This window comes from Sitodiplosis mosellana, unplaced genomic scaffold, assembly GCF_009176505.1.
Source record: "Sitodiplosis mosellana isolate CC-2019 unplaced genomic scaffold, AAFC_SMos_1.0 Smas_scaffold_6181, whole genome shotgun sequence".
NCBI classification, from domain to species: domain Eukaryota; kingdom Metazoa; phylum Arthropoda; class Insecta; order Diptera; family Cecidomyiidae; genus Sitodiplosis; species Sitodiplosis mosellana.
In genome coordinates, this window is record NW_022601422.1 from 1,381,764 (window position 1) to 1,407,877 (window position 26,114).

General features: G+C 36.6%; 1 protein-coding gene across 6 annotated transcripts in view; it reads right to left on the bottom strand.

Annotated features, from left to right (window-relative positions):
* Positions 1-26,114, bottom strand: part of LOC129576392 (protein pangolin, isoforms A/H/I/S) — a 131,835-nt gene that overhangs the window by 90,563 nt on the left and 15,158 nt on the right. For all 6 annotated transcript variants that reach the window (XR_008688882.1, XM_055461489.1, XM_055461491.1 and 3 more), the window contains exons 2-4: positions 17,372-19,245; positions 492-2,448; positions 250-298 (exon numbers count right to left, since the gene is read on the bottom strand). Coding sequence is in view for 5 of the 6 variants with exons in the window: in XM_055461489.1 (XP_055317464.1) it covers positions 250-298; positions 492-746 (304 nt within the window). In the remaining variant the exon portion in view is untranslated. The remainder of the gene's footprint in view (positions 1-249; positions 299-491; positions 2,449-17,371; positions 19,246-26,114) is intronic.

Sequence of the window (26,114 nt, forward strand, 5' to 3'; positions counted from 1 at the left end):
ATATGAATATATTCAAAACATTATTCGATTGAATCATTTTTTTTTTCTATTTTCACAAAAATCGTGTTTGTTTTTATTGTTTTATGCATTGTACAATTTCGATTTATTGTTACTAAACAAACACTATTTGTTATTGAGATTGTATCAGTGCAAAGTTTAATTTGCAAAATGTTAGTTTTTTTCGATTTTAATGCAAAACCGAATGGATTCTAAACAGTGGAATGTGTGGAAAAGAAAAAGAAAACTTACCAAAAACTGAACCCTGCTCTTGTCTGGATTGTGATTTCCCGCTTTTTTCCTGTGAAATAAACCGAACAGAAGAGAAAGCACAAATGAGGCGTCAATTGATTGACTGATTGATTGATTGATTGATTGATTGGGCCGAATGCGACCAACATTGTGTGTGTGTATGTGTGGTTTTTTCGGAATTGTTACTGTTGTGACAAATTCGTTGTGTGTTTGTCACATCAACACTACGCTACGCTACTCACCTCACTCTCCGTCAAATCGATCAGACTTGATTTCTCTTCTAGTAATGTTTGCGATGAGATTTCCTCATTCTCTTGTTCGCCTTCGTCTTTGAATACTTTGACTTCGTCGGTGCTGCCCAGATCGTCACCGGGCGATGATGAGCCGGTTGTGGTTGAGGTACCACCGATGCCGGTGCCGCCGTTTGTCGATAGAACGCCATTGCTGAGACCGACCGTCGCACCGGCGCTTTGTGAATTATGACTATTGTGGGGCATAGTTTATTCTATAATTTTTATCACAACACTTGATTTTAGTCGTTTTTTTTTTTTTTAATTCGTCGTCTTCTTCTTCTTGCTTTTTGCTAGCGCCAAGCGTTTCCGTGATTCACTTTCTATGTGAATGGTTCTGCTTCTCTTTTTTTTTTTGCTTCTGAATTTACCTCGTTTCGGTTTTGTTTTTGTTGATAAATATTAAAAACTTATTTATTTAAAACACGTTTGCTGTTCTTTTGCCTCTAAGCGATAGCGGCATTAACTCTCTTATCTTTTCTCTTGTTGCTGCTGTTTCAGTTAATTAATTTCAGTTGTGACTTGATTTGATGATGACACATTGCTCTCTTTTTTCTTCTTTGTTTTCCGCTCAAATTTTAATTTTAATTTTATATGCAACATGAAACATAGAGTGAATTTCTACCACATAATTAATCGGGCGCGTCGTGTATGTGTGTGTGTGTGTGGTTTTGTGCGTTGTTGCGGATTTTCTCTTGGGATTCTTTTTTTCTTCTTCGTTTTATGCAACGACGTGAATATGTTGCTCGTATTTGTAATTAAAATAAGATGGCTGCGTACAACGCAAACATAAATTATTCATTTTAAACACTGTATTCATTCTGAGAGTGCACAAAACTCAAACGAACACACTAAATTTCTCTCTTACTCACTCTCTCTCTCTTTCTCTGCCTGGTGCGTTTTTAGATTCTTGATGATTAGTTTGCAGAGTTTCTTTTTTCTTTCTCCTGTCGAAACCGAACTAAATGAAGAGAGAGAAAAAACCGTCCACTTCTGTTGACAAATTGAAAAATTGTTTTTCTCTGTTACGCCGACGTTTAATGTTTTGTTTTTTTGGGGTCTTGCACGTTGTCGAAATGATTAATAAAGTGCCGTAAATTATCGTTAAGTGGATTTATTTGATTTTTCTCTGGTTTTTTTTTTCTTCTCTCGATTAAAATGAAAATTACTCGAAAATCAACCGAAATTTACAAGACGCGTTGACGATGATGATCGCACATAAAAATGTATGCGAATGCTGAGCAAATAGATTTTTGATTTCGATCACATAAGTGTATTTCGTTTTTTTTTTTTATTATGCTGTGAATGCGGAGTGAGATGATGGGGCACAATGCGAATTTTATGTTTAAAAATAGTATTGTTGACTTTATACACGCATATTTCAAATGGGAAACGGTTTTGCGCACGCGATGTATTACAAACGTAAAATATAGAGCAAAAACATTTAAACGCGCCGTTGGTTATATTGATGTGTTTTGTTTTTTTTTTTATCAGCTATTCAGCCTTATAGAAATGCACCCAGCGATTGGAGATCCATTTTGATGACATATTACAAACTATTATACGTGTAGCGAATAGATCAGAACACTATTTTACTAATTACACTAGAACGTCCTACGCACGTCTCACTCTCTTCTTGTTTGTTGTTTGTTTTATATGCAATTTTGGCATATAAACTGTATCAATTTGTTTTTTCTCGTTTAGTTTTGTTTCGGTGTTTACCACCTCATTGTCCTTTCAAATATCCTTGCATTTACTTGGGTATAAACGATATTATTGCACTTGTTTACATTTTTTTTTTTTATGTGTGGTCTCTGTCCGGCGATATATTATTATTTAGCCGTTAATCTCCATAGTCATTCACATTTGACCGCGTTTGTACTGGCTGCTACGGAAATACTTATGATATCTGCGAAGAGAAAAAAAAAACAAAAAACGATATGCTTATTAGTTAATTATAGAAATAACATTCTTAGAAAATATACAATTCATTCAGTCATTTCTTCTATGCCGCTGTTTCGTGGTCTTCACATCTACTTGATATATGTATAGCGCTGCTGTTGATCGCAACAAGAATCAATGATACAATTGATTGATTATGTAATTTGTAATGATCTTATGATTGACAACTCAAACAACAATTAACATATTAACGATCATGTTACACACACACACACACACACACACAAATACACACACCGAACGAAGCAGTAGTAAAGTGAAACCGAACGGCCAGAATAATGAAAAAAATAAATAAAAGCAACGTTAAATACGCCAATCAAAGATATAAATATAGGTTATAGGTTTCAGTGATTATTGAATTGAAGGGCGATTCCATATTAAATTACAGAATGCGAATAACAAAATAAATAATAAATGGAAGACAGAGTGAGAGAGGAATAGAGCGAATAAAAACCAATAAATGAAAAAAGAGAGAGAGAGAGAAAGAGAGAAGCCACACACACATATACGCAAATTGTACGGTTTTCAACGGTCGTCGAAGAGTTGAGATCAAAAAACTAAACAATCAAAATGAACAGAGAAAGAGAGGCAGAGGAGGAGAAAAAAAAATTGCTGAACGTGATGATATATTAAACCGAAAAATGTTGTATTTTTCTTACGTCGAGATAAATGTTTGCATGATTATTTGTTGGTTTTTCGGTGTAAATGATAAATTAATGAACCTTTTTTTTCCCTTCTCTGTTGATTGGATTGTACCTGAACGATAAAATATCACAATACGGAAAAAAGTATATATATATATATATAAATGGGTCTTTTTCGGTTGAAGCCATCGTTGTGTTGGTCGAATTCAACTGGTACGAGCGCCCAAAAAATTCGTCTGCCTTATCTAATGACCATGTTATTACGGCATCCAAAGCATAAAAAACAACACACATCGAAATAGGTTCCAAACGTGAAAAATGTATCGGAATTCGAATGAAAGCGACAACTACGATAACGAAGATAAAGAACCTGAACTCGAACGAATGACACGGGCGAGAGAGCAGAAAAAAAAAGCAAAAACAACAGCCAAACCTAATTAAGATATTTGATTTCCAAATCACAATAATAAATTACAATTATGATTTTCTTCGGTGCCATCATCATTTATTTAGTTTTTTTTGCGTTTGCCGTTGTTGATGGCACCACCACGGAATTTGACCGATGAATTATAGCAGAAAAAACAGAGCGGACGACAGCTCAAGCTTCCACTTTTCATCCGGTTGCGGTCAATTTGATAATTTTACATTTTCTCTTTCGTTCCTTGTTACCGTCGCCGTTTTTTGTTTTTCTTTTCCATCGTTTTTCATTGTTCTTTTGGCTCATCTTCATTTTTCGCAAGGCTCATTTGTGTCTGTATGCGTTGCAACTTGTTCACTTTATCGTGAAATTGGCTGCGCAGGCACACTTGCGCTATGACCACCTCGGCTAACCAGAAAAAAAAGAGAAGAATAACCAATCTACCTGTCACTAAGCTGATTGCTGTTTGCTCGTTGACCGATACATCCTTCATTTTTCGACCACTTCTTCGAATACTCGAGAGTGGAGAAAAAAATTGGCATATTTTGTTTCTGTATTCTCTGTTCGGTTCGTTAAAAATCGTATGGTATGCCAAATTTCAATCGTCTTGTTACACGACTGACTGCGAATACGAAATGTGTGTTTGTGTGTGCAACTCGATTTTGAAAGGACATTGGTAGCCGTCTTCTTTCGTCTGCTCTTCATTATTGGCTCCATTTTTTTTCTGCTGGAACCAAACATGGAATTATTGTTATTTGTTCGAGGGTGTTTGTTAAGCATCGTCAATTTTGAAATGCAACACCGAAGCAAAATAACCCGGACCTCACTCTATCTCACTCTATCTCTCTCTCCCTCTCTCTCTCTCCCTGTCTCTCGGTGTCTTATCTGGCTCTTATTGTATTTGCTTATGGAAATATTTCATTTTTGCTAATTTTTCTCCTCTTTACATTCGTCCGACTCCGGATCAGAGATTCGATTTCATTTCCATCGAAGCAAATAAAAAACTACAACAAACACACAAATCTCGGCCTCGTATCTTTTCCACCGATCGTAAAACATTTTCGTCACTACAATTTTTTTCTTCTTTTCCTCTTCTGATTGTTTTTCGATCGTCAAATGAATCAAATCAAAAAATACCTGCGTCTTCCAAAATAAACACCGTTAAAAAGAGAGAAGAAACGAACACTAAGCCGTTTTTCATAAAAAAAAAAATGTTTTGTGGGTTTCGATTCGTTTGGTTCAAAATTCATATTAAAGGTATTGCTTGACGAGGATCAAAACAGCAAAGCATTAACAAAGATTGAAAAATCTTGATTAATATCTTTTGCTTCATTTGAACCGAAGGAAGAACAGACACTTACACAAACAACAAAAAGCAGGGTATTGAATCACTTGCATGCGCATGTGTTTCGTGCCAATTTTGTGAACAAACTGATTTTAACAACAACAACAACGAGAGAGAAGAAACAAAATGGAAATATTTCACCACTGAACATGCTGATTTCTAAAGAACGATGAACGTGTATTTTTGGTTTCATTGATTTAAATTTTTTTGGGAAGAGAAAAGGAACAAAGCACAAAGTGGATTCAGAGAGAGAGAGAGAGAGAGAGAGAGAGAGAGAGAGAAAGATTCTGTGTGTCATAGACACAAGACGAATATTCGGCTCATTGTAATTTTCTGGTTGGCACTTTTGTCTTCTCGCTTTACAATGCAATTTTTAATTTCGTTTGATATTGTGCGAAAATGAAAGTAAAACATGTGTTCGCACTGCATGATGCACAATGCACACACATAATTCGAACACATTCGTCTATTGTGTTGCATGACGCAACCGAAAATTCCTGGTTTTTCCTCTCAAACAATAGACAGTTATTGTGTATGTGTGTGTGCGTGTGTGTGTGTGTGTGCAAAAAGTGAGCGATAAACGAGACGAACTAATCATACCGAGAAATAAAACTTTGGATCCGGTATGTCAGTATGCCATGTATATATTTTGATGCCGGCAAAAAAATGTTGTTGTATTTTCAATATCAACAGCGGCTTAAATATTATGGATTTGTCAAAACAATCGAATAAACAATGTCGCCTCTCTTTCTCAGGTAAATTCAAAGGCGGTTACGTGTGTCATTCGAATTCGATGGAATTTTGGTTTCAATACTAAAGAAAATGAAATATAAAGGAATCGATTTGTTGTGAATTAATTCACAAAACGTGTCCTTGTACATACAGTTTTTTTTTATTCCATTCCCCGGAAACCGAATACCGAACACACATTTGTTCAATGATTTAATTTATCGGCTCTATCGATTCTCGCACCTTCGATCGACACACACACACACACACAGTTCAACAAACACTTTGACCTGTTTGTACCACCGAAATACAAAAAAATAATCGATATTTACTTAATTCAATTGGGAAAGATGGCAGAGGCACAACATTAGCCACAATTTACGTACATCCTATGTTCACAGTGCAGCATATCAAATTATATGGCTTTTTGTGAACTGTTTACATTCTTTTCGGTGCATCGAATCCTTTTCCGTTTGTTTTTCGACTGCACACACAATTTCTATTCATAAAATGCATGCGTGTACATAGGAGAATGTGTTTGTGTGTATCAACCAACCGATTTGTCAATAGGATTCAATAAATATTTAGTTTTTAAATTGATATATATGTATTTAATTTGACAATTGGAATTTATTTTATTTTATTTATGGTTCTATCACACTTCGCTTTTGCGTGCTTTTGTGAATGCAATCGTTATTGGGTTATCGAAAAGAATTAAATTAGGGTTTGATGCATTTTGTTTATTCAAAAGTCTGCATGTCTACCGCAACAAACCAGAGCCAATCACAGTTATAATAACTATATTAAAATATCAACATTTTTCGGATCAGCTCAATTTGCCATTGTTTAATGGCACCTAATTTTGATGATAGAGACTGTAAATAGTGACTACACACCTTAATGCATTAATAAATATTTTCGATCAATTTCCCGATTTGAAATTATATCCAAATTATACATTGAAAATATTTGTTTAAAGAATTCCAGAGAAGTGGAGATTCAAAACTTCAAAAAGGACTTTTTTTACAAAAATATTCGAGATTTCCAATAAAAAGAAGCAGTTATAATACGCCATAAAAGCGTTATTTCGTTCGTTTATTGCGCAAAACATCTATAGTTGGCATTTTTGATGTGTGTGTATTGTCCGCAATCTGTTGAGCTTGTCGCCCAACCGAAAAAATACATTGCAAAGAATACAGGTTCACATAAGTTTGTATTATGCATTGAATAAATACACTTTTCTCGACGGTATCGCTCTTTTTCTTTTTCGCATTTTTCTGCTTATCGATGATAATACGGCATGTTTGTGTATGTTTCAAATGAGTACGAGCCCACGCCGAATTGACGAAGACGTAAACGATAAGCCACCCGCCCCACGACCATCTATTCAAAAGCACAAACACATTCACAAAACGTGTGTATTTTTTCTCCTATTACGAGAGCGTTTTTTTTTCTTTTTCGAATTTATACACAAGGTGGCTGTGAGCAACGCGAACAATGAATCTATTATTAAACACATTATGCGAAAAAGTGTTTTCGAAGCATCCCTTACCCGCAGCGGCAGAATCTGTAGCCGGAGGAACGTTGTGAAATTGAACTTCTTGGATCTGATATCTGCAATATGGCATGGAGTGCGAAACGAAATGGTTAGCAACATCAATTCACCTCCCCCGCTATCGACGTAGAGTTTGCGTGCTTTTGATGGAACAATTTTCATGTACAAATCTAAAAATCGGCTTTGGCAAATCGGAAAATCTTCTCATATCCCGTGTATTTATATTTTAAGAGAGCGCAATTTTCGAATGGAGACGAGAGAGTGAGAGAAAGATTGGAACAACAACAGAAAAATGAAGCAAAGGAAAACTGTGCCGCATTTTAGAATGGAGATAGAGCAAAAAAGCTAAGCCGATGCATTTGTTTGGCTCTCGTATCACAATAATAAAACATTCACAATGGACGGAGCAAGTTGGCGAGGGGGAGAGAAAAAAACCAAAGGCGGTGGCATTCGGTTTTTTTGTTGTTGTTGTTGTTGATTTCTGCGGGATGAAAAACCATTCGTAGCATTTGCGGTTCGTAACAAGACGACCCCAGCTATTCCAACATTTGCTAACATCTCTCATGGTATTTGTTGTTGTTGTTTGCCTGCAAAACTAAGCTCAAAACCTCTTGCTTCTGAGAAGCAGAATGAAGGCGAAAAAAAAATATTCTGTTTATACTGTCAATTTTCACATCTTTATAATCATAACGATTACGTTAATCTTTTAGTGCACATGTTAAAAATGTGAGAAAACCCTTTGTTGTTGAGCTGTGGTTCTTTGGAGCATGAACGAACGAAAAACGTAACATTGATTTCAGACTTAAATTCAGTTGAAAGTTTTCTTTCTCCGTTTCGTCTTGTTGCGTGCAATAAAACGAGTGACAGATATATTGTCTCGGCCACTTCTATACATATATTTAATTTTTTGAGCGATTGGTCGTGTGCTTTGCGAGAGTGTGTATTTATTTTCATTCAACTGTTTATCGTGACGCAATTTGTACTCGGCGCCTTTGTTCAAACAGAAAGCATATTCCGTTCAATCTAAATCGATTGAACCAAGTTAAGTCAAGAAACCATTGAAATCAAACACACTCACACTCACTCTCTGTCAGAAGATCCGATTCGGGCGGAAAAAAGCGTCGCTGTCGCAAAATGTGTTGTTATTGCGACACACACACAGAGAGAGAGAGAGAGAACACGAAAGAGACATTGCATTTGGCCTGCAAATGAAATGCATGAATGTGACAGACCGATTCGAGTGACACATACCACAGATTGTGTGTGTGTGTGTGTACTGGGCTGTTCGCAGAATGCAGAAGACATTGGACTTACGCTCTGAGTCTGCGAGTGCAACTAGTAAGAATCTTGCTGTTCGTCTGTTCAACGATAAAAAGAATTTTCTGTTTAGTTACAAAATATTGTTCAATTTGCATTGTTTGGTTTTAACGTGTTTTTTTTTCTTCTTGTTGCCTCTTTGAATGGAACGAACGCAAGTCAAGCGCTTATGTGCACACATATCGCGCGTTGGATGATGCTGGTTCATACAATTCTGTACAGCTCGAAAAATGTTCAATGTTTGCATTGAATAACCGGTTATGGCGACATAAACGACACACAGAGCAACAGCTCCAAAGCCGATATATTAAAAAAGGCAACAAGACAAGCTTGAGGTAAAACGTAGAAAAAAAAAGAGAGACAGAGCGAGTGCGAGAGATCGTCGACGACGACGAAAAAAAAACACACAGAGTCAAATAAATAAAAATTTATGTATGTGCCTTAGTTTGAACAACAGTCAAATAACGACCATAAAATGCAAGGAAAAAATCCGCGAAACTAAAAGGTATGACAACGAGAAAAGAAATATCAACCAATAACAACAACAAAACAGTCATCCAAAGAAGCAATAGATAGAAAAAGAATACAAAGAAGAGCAAAATAATCCATGCGCGCGAAAAATGTTGTAGATTTCAAAGTTGTTTCCTCTTTAAAAGAAGAAGACGAGAGAGAGAGAGAGAGAGAGAGCGCACAGTGCGAAAAATATATTCTGTGTGATTGTTTGGCCAAAGCAAAATATTAAGTGGCTTATTAGAATGATTCTGATTTGTTTGACTTTTTATTCTCGCTTCTTCTCTTTTCGTTTCGCTCGAAATGCGTGTGCGCTTTTTCGTGTGCGCGCACACACGATCGTTCGCATGAAGTGTTATTTGCTGTGTCTGATTCAACCCAAAATGTGCGACTTATGTTTGAATTCTTTTTTCTTCTTCTTCTTTCAATGAATAATATATGTTTGGTTGACCAAATTAGTGTAGATTGGCGCGCTAAAATATTCGACACACATTAATTGAGCGGAGCGGAGCGAAAGACCGAAAGCCAAATGTGAGAAATGAATATGAGAGAAAGAGCTGATAAGAAATGAATAGCATTTTGAATCTAAAAACGGACAAAAAATGTGGCTTATCCGGACAAAAAGCAAAGCGAAGAGAGCGAGAGACAGAAAGAAATTGTACAAACGGATGGCAATTGATGGTGTTTTAGATTTCACGTTTTTACATCGCATAAAACACGATACCACCAAAAATTTATTGTTCAATTTGAAAGCGGATCATCCATATATTCTCTCTTCGTCATAATTCCTTCTGGTGACTCTGTGTTCGTTGTTGTTTCTCTTCGTTTCTTTCTACCGATAAAATGCTCATATCTTCGCCTTGCGAATCGTACACCGGATGGCCAAATCACTTTTGTATCAAATAGTACCCATTTTGCGAACGTATCCGATGATCATGGAAGAGATGGGTCAAAAGTAAGAGCAACCGACCGATTTTAGTATGAATTTACGATAAAAGATTGAAATGACTAAAATTGTCTCTTCGATTGGGAAGGAAAAATGCAAAGCAACGCACATATTTTTGGTCAAATATTTGGAAATCTCTGAATGGCTCGAAACACGCCCAATATTTTGGCAGCCACATTTCATATACATATTTCAATTGGGGACTTTTTTTTTTCGCGCATACATGCTTGAACAAGCGAGAATGAAGGAGACGTGTGAATGTTTGTTTGTTGTCGCTTTGTGGTTTTGTCATGCTTTCAAAGAAATCAGCATACGGTTTAAGGTAGAATAAAAACACGGCGATGTATGAATGGAGAGTGGAAATTTTCAATTGTAACTTTCATTTGGTTCAATTTATCAGTAAAGATTGTTCAGTTCTTCATGCATGAAAATGTCCTGAGACTATCATCTCGTTCACCTTTGGTTTTAATTAGGAATTTATGCATTGATTGAAAGCGAAAATGTTCTGTTTGGCTGAATTTTCGGTGAGAATTTGCTTAATTTATTCCAACAGTCCTTATTTAACCAGTCGAACGTCCTCGGCAATCATCAAATTCAATTATTCAATCCGGAGTAGCCTCAATGCTTCAGAAATGTGTTCACATGTTGTTTAATTTAATTTGCTTACTTTGTTGCCGTTTATCTTGTTCTGAATTTTCCCCCGATTTGGGTATGATTATCAAAAAATGTTTTCGGTCGTTTACTTTGCGATGGTGTATCGTTTGTACGCAAATGGAACGGTTGATCGATCTCAACAGCCACACACATACAAACACAATAAACACAATGTTTAACAGCAGCAACAACAACAGCAAGTTGCAAGACTCATTCACATTCTCTCATTCACTCAGTGATGATTGCCCACTTGCCCATTCATGCCGATCGTGTGATCTACTAGAAATCAAAAGACGTTTTTACGTACATAAATTATCGGATTTTGGCACTTTCCTCTCTCATTCTCTTTGCTTCCTCTCTTAATGGACAGCCAATCAAATTAGCCAAGCTTAAAACGAATATCATATTTATAGATGCATTTAAATATGTTGAACTCGTGAAACAAAACGACCGGCCAACACACATGGACACATAAACGCACGCATGGCGAGAAGCAACAACTTAGCGCTTAAGCATGCAAGTGGCATAGCCGGAGAACGACGAGAGAGATGGCGAGGAAACAAGACAGCAAACCATTTAATATATAAACATTTTTACGAGGCTGATTAACGAAAAAACGAATAATATAATAATATAATTTGCAATCTATATTCAAATTTTCTGCTCGTTTTTCAGTCTCACTGGACATTAAATAAAAAAATGGTTTTTGTTGTTGCAGTGGTGTGCTGTTTTCTTCTTTCTTCGTTGCCAATTCTTTCTGCCTGTCTCTCTCTCTCTCTCTCTCTCTCTCTCTCTCTCTCTCTCTCTCTCTCTCTCTCTCTCTCTGGCTATTCGCTCTTCGTGTTAGTTTGACGTGTTTTTTGTTCATTTTTTTTTTCGCCTGTTCGCTCGGTTCTTGCTGCTGCCGCTGTTCGTTCTTGTTTCTTTTGTTTATTTATACTTCTTTGCACCGCTAAAAGTGTTGATAGCCAGAACGAGAGATGCGGCCCAATCATTTTAACCTGTCTAATGGACGAAATTGAAAAATCAATGTGGGTGATATATTTTGTATGGATCATAATCGTATATCACATTATTAATTTAAGCTTGCTAAAAAAGCACAACAACACACCAAGCAAAAAAAATAATCAGCACACAAAAACCGGTATTCGCTCAACATGAACATAACGCAATGTGGCGGAAGGGTAATCGTTCTGGAAATTCGCTCGCCTTTTTTTAGACATCTGTATCAATGCACAACCGCTGAACACTTTTTTCCCATTCATTAGATTCTCACTCGTCGGTATAAGACGGTGGTTTATTTTTCTTCGCCCATATCTTGGAACTGGTTTCGATTGTTGCCATCAATCGCGCGATGGTTTTTATTGTTTCTATTTTAATGTTCGTTTTATGTAAAAAATATTTATTGTTGGAAACAAGCTCTCTTTTATTCAAAAGAATTCAATTTTCATATTAAAATGAGTTCACTTGAATACACTCTATTGAATGCCGAATTTTTTTTACCTTATTAATACATCCCACAAGAGCCGGATTAAATTATTGATAATAAATTTAATCCTAACCTGAATGAATGCATTTCGGGCATTGTTACTCCCCATCATTATGAGTTCGCCAAATTTGACATGTATTAAGATGATAACAAAAAGTACCGAACCACACCTTAATAAACAGCCGTTAAAGCGATCTGAACGAGCAAGAAAAAATATCTCACCAATTGGACTTGAATACTTTTTTTTAAGTTTGATATCGCAGAAAATTTTTCGGTTTAGTTTCAGCCTCTCTTGTTATTCTCCATTCTGTCTGTACCTTTTGCGGTTTTTTTTTTTGGCAGTCTCTCACTCAATTCATTGCCATTCTTCATTTCAGTCAATCGCGATCATATTTTGAGTCACCAAAAATTGACTCTTCGTTGAAAAAAGAATGAATCACCCGTCAAACCTGGTGAATAGCCCACATGTAACTGAGACGATCACACGTTCACTTGATGTGAATGCGTTCTCTTAGTCAAAACGAAGATATGTGTGACTCCTTCGACTCCGTTGTGTTCAATTTCAACATTTTTTCTCTTCATTCTCTTTGGAATTCCTTAAAGCCATTTATTTTTTATGATGTTTAAATGGTTTCTTCCGAAGTATTTAAATATTGGTCTGTATGTGTGTGTTTTTGTCTTGTTGCAAACTGTATTTGGTTTCCGTTTTGTAGTGTTTTCATTTGGCTGTGTGTGTGTGTATGTGACCGGAGATAGAACTCGGAACGAAGGTTTTCAGTTGTAAAGAGATGATTCTGCTGTGTTATTGCAATTGGCCATGATTGTTATCATATTGAGTTATGGATGTGTACCAAAGCGCATTTTTGATGTCCGAAATGTTTTCAAAACAAAAATGCACTCAAAACAATGGGAGAAAGAATTGGTTGAACGCAGAGGATGAAAAGCTTGAATGGAATGGGGGCGAACCAGAGCGCATAGCATAAAAATTAATGGTTGTATGTTATTGTTAGAGATCCAGCCATTGGTTATGTCACAAGAAGATGAACAAAAAAAAAAACTGGAATTGTTCCAACGAAACACCTTGATGCATTTCCAGAAACTAATTCGAGAAAGGAACAACAATGAACCATGGAAAAAACCTTGTTCTCCAAATCTGCATGTGTTTCTTTTCGTTGCCTCTCTCTCTTTCTTGTTTTCAATCCTCTCTTTATTGACGCACAATATATAACTTCTTCGCATGATAGTTATTATTCCTTTTTGGTTTAAGTTATTTTTTTTCTTTTCTGTTTTCAAGTTGATTGGTTCGATGTTGGTGTTTCTAAATCGTTTCTCTCTGGTTGAATTTTTTGGAGAACACTGCAATGCGCAAACATAACCATTGGATTAGTTTTATATGCGTCCATTGCCAGAGAATGCAAAGGAGAGTGTAAGAGAGAGAGAGAGAAGAAGGCGAAGAGAAAAAAAAATGTTCAAATTTGTTTTCTCTTCATTATCTCATTCACATTCTGTCATACTCATTGCATTGCGCCTCCGAATCAGTCTAGTCCTCATTGAGAAATGAACGAACAGAGATAGAGAAAAAAAAGCGTATAAAACGACCCCATGTACCTGTGAGATGTTGTTGTTCAATATAATGGTTTCATGTGGATATAACAAGCGAGCGAACGGGATGGAATGTGTTTTGTGTTCTGTGTTTTTTCTCAATGAATAGGCAAAAAAAGAGGCCAAAGTGTATACGCATAAAAGAGCAGGTATAGAGCTTGTTTTCGATCCTCACACATTTATTTATGTGTTTTTATATATTCTTTTCTATTCTCTCTGTTCCATCTCTGTCCCTCTTTTTCTCTCCTTGCGTCGCACTCGCCATGAAAAAAAAAATATATATTGATGATTCGGTTGAAACCCAAGTTTTTTTTTTCTCACATGATTTTAATTGTATTGATTCATGGACACAAATGGGCGATATAAATAAGAAGAAATGGTTCGGGTTCTCATCGAATCCATTTGGAAAGCATTGAAATTGAAAGAAAAAAAATCTATAAATGTTAGACACAAAATCGAAACGTACTGGCCGTTAATTAATATGGGATGATTTTTTTTTTTGGGTGATATTATGTGTTATGTTCAACCAAAAATGAGCAGACGAGACAACCAAAATCAGTCAGGATACATGTGATTTGGTTTTCTTCTTCTTTTTTTTCGTTTAATTTGAAACAAACGTCGTTTTGTTTTATTTCAGCTTAATTTATGACACACACAAAAAACTCCATATTATGTGATGGCTGCTCTTGTCCTCACGGGCGACAAATGCCGCTACACCCAAATAAGAAAAGGCACACACATTGCTATGACCAACATTTAATCAAAATTTATAGAACTGTTTTTTTTTTCTTCTTCAATATTTTATTTGCTAACTAGCAGCGCAGAGATAGCGATATTTTTATTTATGGGCGCTGTTGTTGTTTTTGGTATCAAAAATGCAACAATTTGAACCGTATGTATCGACGAAGACAGAAAACAAAAACGAGTCAGGAATGAGGATCACTAAAACACACGGTGGTCGATGCAACGGATTTGTATTGTTCGTTCTCATTAATTTTTATGTTTCTCTTTCCGTGTTTTTGGTCTGTCTGCCTGCGCCAATCATCACCTAAACCGATTCAATATTTGCATCGGCCCAAAACGCTGCTTTTATACACACACACACACACACACACCAAATGATCGTTTCGTCGAGTTTGCACATTACAACAGCTCTTTCTTTGTATATATATTTTCGACTAATTTTTTGTGTTATCTTTCAATAAATATCTAAAAAGTGTTGTTTTTTTTTGCTCCTTCGCGCGGCGAGTGCCGTGCATATTTCGGTTTTGGGTCGATCTTTGTTTACATCTCGTTTGTTTGTTTTCTAATTCTCGCATTTGTATGCGTTACGTTCTTCAATTACATTGTGGCGATCCATTAAAATTGTTAAAATTTTTGAAAGAGAGAGGGAGAGAGCCCACTTTATTATTCTCTCAATAACAACAACCAAAGATGTGTTATATTTCTTGACCCTTTTCATACCCGTGATAAATGAATGGTATTTACACAAGTGTTCGGCTATCATTATCACGGAATTACCAAATGTAATCGCTTTTTTTTTCTACTTCTCTTGCTTCATTCTTCGTTGGAAAAAAATATGTATAATCGCGATTGATTTATGTTTGAATTAGGACTCACTTGGTTGAGCGAATGATATGTATGTGTGATGGAATGGACAGTTTGTTGATGATATTAGAGCCATGTGCGATTTCTTGCATTTAACGGCCCGGTTCATTTACCAACCGACGATTGAAAAGCATTTCAGCTAAAAAGATGTTGTCCTTGTTTCCAGTGTTGTCCAGTGTTCGATTCGAATCTTTGTGCTTGGATTTGTACTCAAAGCACAAGGTGTTTGAATCATTGTTGCAAGCGTCAATGCGATATAAGCAAAATCCGACACACAAAAATCATCATTATTTCTTCTAGCATTGAAATGTTCAATTCAATATGAACGAAAAACGTTATTGAAGCGAAGCGTAGGGGCTTTAAAATGTGAAATAAGATTTGTTCGACGCAAATGTGAAATGTGTGTTTTCATGCGGAATGGCTTTTTTTCTTCGAACTTTGTGTCCTTAAAACCCATGCAGAGTGTCAAAAACAGAACGGCATGCCAATATTTATTTTCCTGTTTTCCCAATAAAATATTTCAACAATGACCGTACAAAATGGTCTTAACGAACGCACCAAACAAATGACTCGCAACAAAGGAACAACACATTTGTTCTCTCACTCTTTTCGCACTGTTCTCAACACACGATCTCTCTCTCTCTCTCTCTCTCGTTTGCATTCTTCTCTTCTACTGCATTCGGTTTCTATGTGTGCAATGGACGAAATTTTTGCACACCAACCATATGAAAGGAAATGATAGAGACATTTCAACAATAATTTTTTTTTTTCGAAGGTCGTGTTTTTGTGCACCTTATTTTCTTTTCACTTGAGATAAGGCAGTTGATGGCGACATGATTCTTCGATGCACGTACGGTGCAGTTATTATGTTTTTGTGTTTTAAGCCTTCTCCTAAAACTTGTTGTCATAAGTGTTAGAACATCAAATCATAAATGAATTTTTGGGCAAAAATGAAACATTGGTCTCGTTGTTTCACTGAAGCGCTTCAATCTGTGTTCAAATTAAATTTATTTCGAAATGAGCCTTGTTTCATTCTTATTTATGAAATTATTCCAAATTTAGTGCCTTGCAGCTAAATGAAATCAGAAAAGAAAAACTAAAACGAATGACGAAAAATATCCGACGTTGAATGACACGAACGAACTCGGCATTGCATTATTCATGTCGCCGAGAATACCAATGTTGTTGCTTGAAGAGAAAGCAAGATGATAATCGTGTCCGTAGCTGACCTGAATGCGAACGATAGAGATGGCCAGTTTTTGTTGAAGGGTCTAATGATTTTCTGGAATTTTCAATTCGGATGGATGCCGTTGTCTGTCTTTGTCTAGCGCTCAACGATGCTGCTGCTGCTGCTTTTTACACCATAGCACCAGGCACACACACATCACATGAATACGGATGCAAGTGCGCAGCCAAAATGAAAAAAAAAAAAAAGCAAAACCATTTCAGGCAAAATGGCAGCCAATCGAAGGAAGATATGGTGTGAAAGCATAGAAAGTGAGAGAAGAAAGGCACACAAATGGAATTTGAAAATGAAGTATTCTTCTACATTTTTTTTCCGTCCATATGTACCATCAACATATTTCGGTTGTTTTCTTACGTATGGATTCGTTTGATTTTAATCTATTTCTATGTACATCAGATGTCTGACAAAACGTTTAAAAAAAAATTCCAAAGAGAAAAAACAAAATAATCAATTTCACATGAAATTTACAAAGAAGAAACAAAATAAAAAGTTTGAAAGTAAGAACAGTTTAGACACAAGAGCAAAAAGCCATAAATGCAATCAAATGCGATTGAATGGACGCAAGAATCGTGAACATAGTCAATAAGTTTATCATCCTATTCATACAGCAAATCTTGCGCATCAATCGACAAATCAGTGTCAAAATACATAATATGTCCTCGAACGAAACAAACAAAAAAGAAGGGGATGAAAAAAAAGAAAGGAACGATTCGCAAATTGACTAAACGGAAAATGATTATTAATCTCTATAGCTGAGAGTAAATCGTTTGGTTTTGTCATTTTTAGGCCAATATCAATTATACTCACTTCATTAATTGGTGATATTCCACTTTGCTGCATTGATTACATCGGTCGATTACACTTTTTGTTTCTCTTTCTCTATCTCCGTTTCCAAATCAAAATTGCACAAAACTTCCTCTAGCTTATCATACACTCTCACTACGAGTCAAAGCGAATTTTATCGCTTGCCGTCCTCTTCTCTTTTTTTTTTTGTCTGCAGTCAATTAATCAATTTTCCGTTCATCAAAAAGTTCGACACACTAGTAAATCCAATGAAAATATATACAACACAGGCGCTCACAGACACACACGAAAACTCACACTTTCTTCTTGTATTTGATATGGGTGAAAACTTTTTTTTTTTGCCGTTGTTGATTACTTCTTTGTGTGTTTTTGGTGTTTTCGGTTTCAGTTGATTGGGCAAAAACATGTAATTTAGTGGTGCTGTGTTGTGTTGTTGTTCCGTGATTAGATACCGATAAAATGCGATTTATTATTCTAACAATATGGCAATAATCTGGTATTTCTCTCTCTATTCGTCATCATCACTTCGAATCGAATGTCAGTCGGCGTGCAATTGTAATTCGATTCGACTTCGATTACATTTCCTGAGTCGTTGGTGTCGGTTTCACGGGTTTTGTGTGTTTGTGTGTATGTGCGTGTATGGGTGTATTTTCTTCTATTAATGCCTCTTAATATTGTCTCTTTTTCCATTCACTTAATCTCTTGATGATTTAATTAAATGCTATTTGATTCACACTTTTCGTTTGCTCAGCAATGTGTTTTTTTTTTTTGGCTTTTTGCTATTTCTCCGGTTGCGGTGGTGCGTTCTGCGAATCTTCTAGGCTGTGGATTATGAAATTTTGTTGATTCCCTGTAGTCAACAACCAGCAGGTAAAATGCGCCAAAAAATCGAATTTTTCGAACCAAAGTGCAAACCCACTAACCACTTTAAATGGTGCGATGTGTGTAACTGTCACTTGTTTGATTAAATCACAACGGAAAAAAAAAATTGCAGCACAAAATTTTGCTTAGAATTTGGTTGTTCGCACATTTACAATATCGGCTCGAAATGAAATTGGCAGCAGCTGAACTTTGTTGTGGCCTTCAGTCGTTTGCATGACGTTTCATCTACGTTGCGCCTGGTGCTTTTTTCCCTTTGCGTATTTTTGGATTTTCGGGGCTGACGAAGCAATTTCAAACCAAATTCACTAACTTCACTTCGGTGTATCACACAGTTTTGATGGCCATTTTTCACTCACTCATTAAAATGGTATATTTTGTTTTAGCTTTTCATCCACGTTTGTGTAAATGACCGAAATGGTTGTCGTGTTTAGCTTGTTTTTGATTGCGGTTTTATCGTTCACCGGGTGCCGTGTGTATGATGCACTTGTTATTTTATCGTGTATTCCACAAAAGAACCAACTTCCGATATTGTCTAATCAACACAACGGTCTGTTTTTTCAACCATCAAATATTACAAAACACCCTCGACATTTTTCACTGCCACTAAAACCGTGTGCTATTTTTTTTTTTTTTGCATTGAGTTTTGACAAATTTTCACTAAACGAACTTTTCGATTTTGTGTCCTTTGCACAAACGCGTTTGGTTTTTCGCCTTTTGTTTTTGCTCTGTGGTCTTGTATGATGTTGTAACTGTCCCGGTGTGAGCGAGCGTATCTAAAATTTCTGGTCAAATTTGCCCAAAACCATTATTCGTATACAGTTTTGATCGTTGTCGTTGCAATTATTGTTGGTGCTTTTTCTTCATCTTTTTATTGGGTAAATTAATCCACTTCGATTGTTTCCGATTAGATTTTGTGATCAATTCAAACGAATCTAGTTTTTTTTCCTTGTCTATGTACAAATTGCTAATACGCGACTATTTCCTGAGATTTCACCCTGTCGGAAGAGATAAAGAAAAAGATCAAATAAAATGGCATTATTAAATATGTTTCGTTGGTTGCATTCTCGGAAATAACAAATCGACACAGCATTAAATGCAACAACCGAAGAAAAAATAATATAAATAAAGAGAGAAGAAGAAGGAACGAGAGAAAGAGAGAGAGAGAGAGAGAGAGAGAGAGAGAGAGTCATAAAAGATTGAGAGATTCAACCAAAAATCAATCAATTTTAATGATGGGTTGTTTTGGCAAAACGAGACTGAAATACAAATCCTAAATGGGAAAACAAACACAAACGAGAGCGCGCGAACAGAAATACAAAACGGAAAAGAGAAAAAAAAGAAAAATTGAGCGCACGCAGAAACAAATGAAGAAATACAAATATGTAAATTGAAATTTATCACATAATGCATACAAGATGAAAAACGCGAATGAAAATCAACTCCACAAGAAATGAAACAAATGAGGAAAAATAAAGGAAACGAATAGTTATCTATTTATACGATGATCGATTGAAGTGAGGAGAGGCGCCCTCGCAAGAGAGAAAGGAAGAGAGAAGAAAATTGGTATGGACAAATGGTGGAATAGAGCGAGTGAAATGAAATTATTGAGGAAAAAATTACACGAAATACAAACACACACACACACAAAACAAGAAACAAAACAGAAAAATTAACAAACAACAAAATTATTACGATTGCCGAATGGCAGAACAGCGCAATGAACGAAAAGGAACGCGCACATCGACGAAGCCGTCGTCGTCGTCGTCGGCAAAATAAATTTTTACGTGATTAGGAAAGGAAATAAATCAGTATAGAATAAAGAATAAATATACGATCCAACCACACACATGTTCATACACACACGATCTCACGTTTACTCGACGAAAATGAGCGCGCTGATCTTACTTCTCGTGTCGACATTTGGCTGCGATTCTACATGTGCAGGTCCGAAGAGTCAGTCGAGAATTCTCAACAAGGCACACGATTGAACGAAAGTCAGTTGAAAAAAAAAAAAAAACAAATCCACACAACACAGTGAACAGACAACACACTAACAAAGAAAAAGGAAAACGACTGACGAGGAGAAGAGTCGTTGAAAAAGTGTGGAACAAAAATAAAAATCACCATTCACAGAACGTATGAACACCACAGAAACTGCACAAAAAATCTACAAAATAGAATAGAACAAAACGGATCACGGTGCGGTGCGGAGAGTGAGACGGAGGAACAGGAGAGTATATATGTGTGTATGTGCAGAGCGAGAGAATAGGAGCACACACACACACACACACACACACACATATCGGGTAATAAAACGCTGACAACGATCACACTAGATGAGAGCACACAACACATAGAGAGAGAAGGAAGAGACGAGAAAAAAAAATGAAAACAGACGAGAAAAGACAAACAATTTTTCGTGGCATGAGCTCTGTCGACTCGATCGCATGGTAAAAACAGAATCGACACGACACGAACGGAATTTGAATGAAAACGAATCGTTCGGTGAGCCGAGAGCCAAGTCAGTGCGCGCATCCAACCAACAAAGTCGCGAAAGTGAATGCAAAAAAAAAGAACAGCAACAACAACATCACTTGGAAATTATCTCGTTAAATTTTTTTCTCTTAATTTATTTCATCTCTTGATTGATTTCGATCAAAAGTTTGGGTCAGATGTGCATAGTAGTTTGATAGTTGACGTTTTTTTTTCTCGCGTGTGTGTGTGTGTGCGTGTGCCACATGCCTACTAACAAGAGTGATCGCCAAATGAGTGATCGCGCTCTGAATATGTGTACGAGAGAATATTGCGTTTAATGAGAATGGATAAAAACGATGACGCAGAAAATCCTTTCTGTTGCATGCGCACAACAGACAGCTCCGGTTTATGCACACGCATACAGATAACCGAGCGTGGTTGCGTGAAACGGCATGAAAACTTCCTTTTTTGCTTATGGGCGCACGGAAGCAACGCACTTTACTAAATACACATAGATTAAATGATCTTTTCTATTACTACCTGATATCGTTCGCGATATATATATTCATTCGTGTTGACTCTCGTTTGATGTCCGTAGACCACCGACTAAGCGCGCGGCTCAGCTTAGGAAAAGAGAGAGAGAGAGAGAAGAGAAATTATATATGCAAAAAGGCGCTGCCTCATTCAGCTGGTTTAATGCCACACTCGAAGTCGCTGTTGACCATGCGACAGAGCGTAGCGCATAGATCATTCACATCGCATTTCGCATATATCATTTCCGACATTTTCTTTTCGTTCATTTATTTAGTGACAACCACATGCCGATCCGTTTAGATGAAATTCTCACATCGATTCGAATCAATATCTCGTATCAAAACCCATTTTATAGATAAGAAAAATTTTCTCTTCTCGTTTTTTTTTCTCAATTTAGATTTCAAACTCAATCTTTCAATTTAAAAATTATTATTATGTTTTTGATGTGAAAACGGGCGCATTTTTAATGACAAGACGATTTCTCAATCAATAAAGCAAAAACGAGAAAAAAAAAAGAAAACAATCCGACTCATGATTGTCAAAGGTCACAAAATTTCAAATGAGACTTCTCCAACTGAAAGTAATCAAGACATACATGCAATAATAAAAGTAAATATTGGCTTGCATATTTAAGTGAGAGTTTTTCATGTCGAATGGGCAAATATCGTTGCAAACATGCTAAATGAAATAAACGCAAATATGTGTTGCTTTTGCATAAACAGACATACAGACACAGACACATGCATACGAATGCACGCAACTGAAAGCGCAAGCGACGAACGGTCGTCGCATTTCGATTTTTTTTTTGCATGTGATCGTTATACTTCTTCTGCTTTTTTCTTCTTCGAATGTGCGTATTCATAAATACGCAAAACTTCTCTGAATTAGCTGCATTCTTGTTGTCTTGTTTTAAGAAGATCGTTTTGTGTGTGACTCGGTGTGTCGGAAGAGTGAGCGAATGTGAAGGCACAGCGAGAGAGGGAGAGCGAACGAAAACAACTGAGATCCCGAATTCACATATATACGCAATGCGCATAACGAAACCAACGAACAACAACAATCAAAACGAGCGAATCGAGAGAGAGGAAGAGAGAGAACATACCAAATGAACAGCTTAACACACAACAAAAATTCCAATTCGTATGTAATTTATTTCTCGAATCATATCATGTTCGTGTCAATGGTCTATTTAGTATTATTTGGTCGTCGCCACTTATTTAAGACTGAATCGCTGTTTCGCTTGCTTTATTCCTGCTTCGCGTTCTGACACATAGTCAAAGTCCGTATAATAATTTTTTAAAAAATGATTGTTGTTGGCGTTATCATTCGCATCGTTCGTTTGCTCTTTTGTTCTCTCTCTCTCTCTCTCTCACTCTCTCTCTCTCTCTTTCTCTCTCTCTCTCTCTCTCTCTCTTTCTCTCTCACTCTCTCGTCATTCCTTCACTTGTTCTTTTTTCGTATGAATATTGATTCTTTGTTTCTGTTAGTGTGGTAAGAAAGGATGATTGATAATTGATTTGGCATAATGTGATAAGCAGCATTTCCATGCAAAATTGTGCAATCGATTGAAAGGTGGAAACTTTCGGTGAATGCAAATCGGTAATATTGTATAAAAAATCTGAAAATTATGCGTCGAAATCGAACGGTTTTTGATGTGGAAAAGAGATATTCATCGTTAGCACTTTTTTTGTTGTGTTAAAATCGATTGAATAGTGAAGATTTTCATCCCAACCAAAAACAACACCAAACGAAGTAACGATCACCTCTCCGGGAACAAGGAACAATAAAAGCAACAACAACAACAACAGCAAACAATAAACAATTGAGTACTTGAAAGTTCTCAACCAGCCAGAGATTTACATAATTCGATCAACGATGGGAAAGGTGCAATGCATCTTATTTTCTCTCTGTTGCATTCTCTGTGTCCGTTTCGTTTCCAGTTGGAAGATGCACTCCGTGAAAATGTATATAATTATCTGTTGTTGAATTTTTTTTCTTCTTATTTTCAAACCAGATTCTGATGCGTGTAAAGGAATAAATCACTTGTGAAGTTATTGTTAGACGTTATTCTGATGTACGTATAATCGATTTTTTTCTCTCTCTCTGTGTCTCATCGTTGTTCATGTATATATTCTTTTGGGTTAATTTTCGGTACATGGACGAGTAGAGTGCTTTTGTTTCTCACTTGAGATTTTTCTTCTTCTGTTATTTTTGTTGGTTTGTTCTTAAGGTCTTCATGGAATGTTCCTTGTTAATCGTATTATTTCACTCATTTGTTCAGTACGTGCTGTTATTTTCGGTCGTGGCTGAGGGCATCGAAGAGAGCAAGACGGGCGAGCAAGTTATTAGTTGATGACGAAAACAACACGTAACATTAGGTCGGGGCAAAAATGTGCTTGCTCGTCCAAGTGATTTTCGAAAATTGGGATGTGCTTGGTGTGATTATTATTGAAAAGTGCGGGCATCAAACATTACCAAGCAATAACAAACCGAATGGAAATCAAAATCGAAGAAGAAAGAAAAAAACAAACAATAAAAACGTCGATTCGATATTAATCAATGCACACGGAAAGTGCATTAAAAAAAGTGATGCATCAAAAGATGGTGTGCAATAAGAAACACTTGAATTGAAGAGATCGAAAGAGAAAAGAAGCAACAAATGCAATTGTAAGAAGAGAAAAAAAATAAAATAATGCATGCACAAATAAATGATTCCATCAGAGAAGAGGAGAGTGAGTGAGGATTCGAAACGGCAAAAGAATCGATCCCAAGATTTTCTGCAAAGACGCAATGATTCGTCGTGATTATGAAACTGGAATCTTGTTTCGTCTAGCGATTCTTCTGCCATTTTCACATTGATCGATGGACATCAGACGCATGGCAAATCGTGGATGATGAACATTGGGCGCACCACACGTCCCTCATCATCATCATCATCATCTTCATTGCAATGCACGTTGCACATCTATGTACATTTCGATTCAACTGCGCTGACTGTCACTGCCATTGGGGCTGTGCGTAAGAACCTCTTTTTGATTTGGTATATTTCTTTCCTGTCTGTTGTTGTTTCGTTTTTTTTCTCTCTCTTCTTATTTATGGTGAATTTTTAAAAGCGATTGCTCTCTCTGTGTGTATAATAATTCAAAAGGCCCCATTGCCATTATGCACGAACTCGGAAAAAGAAATGAGTTAATTGGCCACTGAGAATTTCGACATTATTCGTTCTCTTGTATATACTTTATTTAAATTCTTATTTTGTGTTATGTTCTTCCCTTTTTCGACTCGTGCATTGTTCTTGATGGTTCTCGTTAAAGTCTCATCAATGCCTGCTAATTGTGCATTTCTTTCTATGTCGCTTTTCCCTTTCTCTCTCTCTCGCCCCGTTGCTGTGTCGTGTTCTTTCTTTCACGTGCATTTCCTCCAAATGAATATTCTTATTATTCAAAAGGAGGAACACATAAAAAATAACAGCGTATTACGACTGCCTCGTCTCAGACTCGGAGTTGAGGAATCGATGATCGACGCAACGAGAATGATGAGCGAGCATAAGTGAAAATACAACCAGCGCGAAGTAACAATACAGCAAACCAACGAGAGAAAAAACACATACACACCACATTGAAATGAAATGCTTGAAACGAAATGAAAAGAGAGAGAGAGAGAGAGAGAGAGAAAAAGAGTTGAGGAAACAAATCAGCTTCACAATGGACATTTTCCATCATTTGATCGTTGTGTGTACGTGTTGTGCTCACGGATTCTTTTTTTTTCGACTTTGGTTATTTCATTTCTCAAAACCATAAATACTCTTCGAAAAGGACTGGGAAATATAACCGAACCAACTGAAATAAAACGAAGATATGGCTTGTGAGTTGACGATTTTGTCGTATGTTTTCTCTCTTTCTTCTCCTTCGTATGCATTTTCGATTCGTTTATTTTATACTTAATCACGTTGTATGTGTGTGAGTGCACTGTGCATGCGCCCGTTTGCGATCAAGCACTCGAGAGTGTGCGCGCCAGCCAGCGACCGAGTGCACACACAAAACACTTTGTGAATCGATCAACAAAAACAGGTTTTCCTGTAATAACTGACACATAATTAACGCGTAAAGAATTTTAAAAAGAATACACTCACTCCTCTCTCTCTCTCTCTCTCTCTCTCTCTCTCTCTCTCTCTCTCTCTATCTCTGCGTATCTCTTCGGATAAATGCGAACAAACAATAAAACAAGCATAGAAAAGAGAGAAAAGGAATTGGAAAAAAGACGAACATACGCATCAACCACACGATGCAATACATGTATTTATGAAAATGGACATAGCGAAGTTGGAAAAATGTAACGCGACCTCGGAGCAAAAAAAATGAACTCTGTACAATTCCGACAACGATTAATAATTGGTTGGTCGGTCCGCGAAATAAGAGAGAGATAGAGAAAAAGAGCACGCACCATCGACTTTGTGTCTAATTGCTTGAGAAAATTCAGACTGAAACGTTCTCGATTGGTGATGAATCCGAGAAGAAAAAAAAATTCACCGATTTAGATCATAGATTGCATTTGCATTTGATGTGCAAACGACCGTTTGTTTGTTGCCGAGTGCCGACGCCACTGCAACTACCGCATTTGGTAAGTGAGACTGATGATGCTGCTGTTGCACTAAATCAATAAGCTAGCCAATTTAAAAGCAATAAAATTCTGAATGTACTCTGGAGTAGGACAAATTAGTGCGCGAAATAAGAGTAAAACAGCTAACTGAATAATCATGATGAGTGATGATCACGTCGCACCAAATGGCTAGCACGATGGAGTTCGCGCGCGTGTCTGTCTCTTTTTCTTTCATTGTTATTGTTGTTGGTGTATA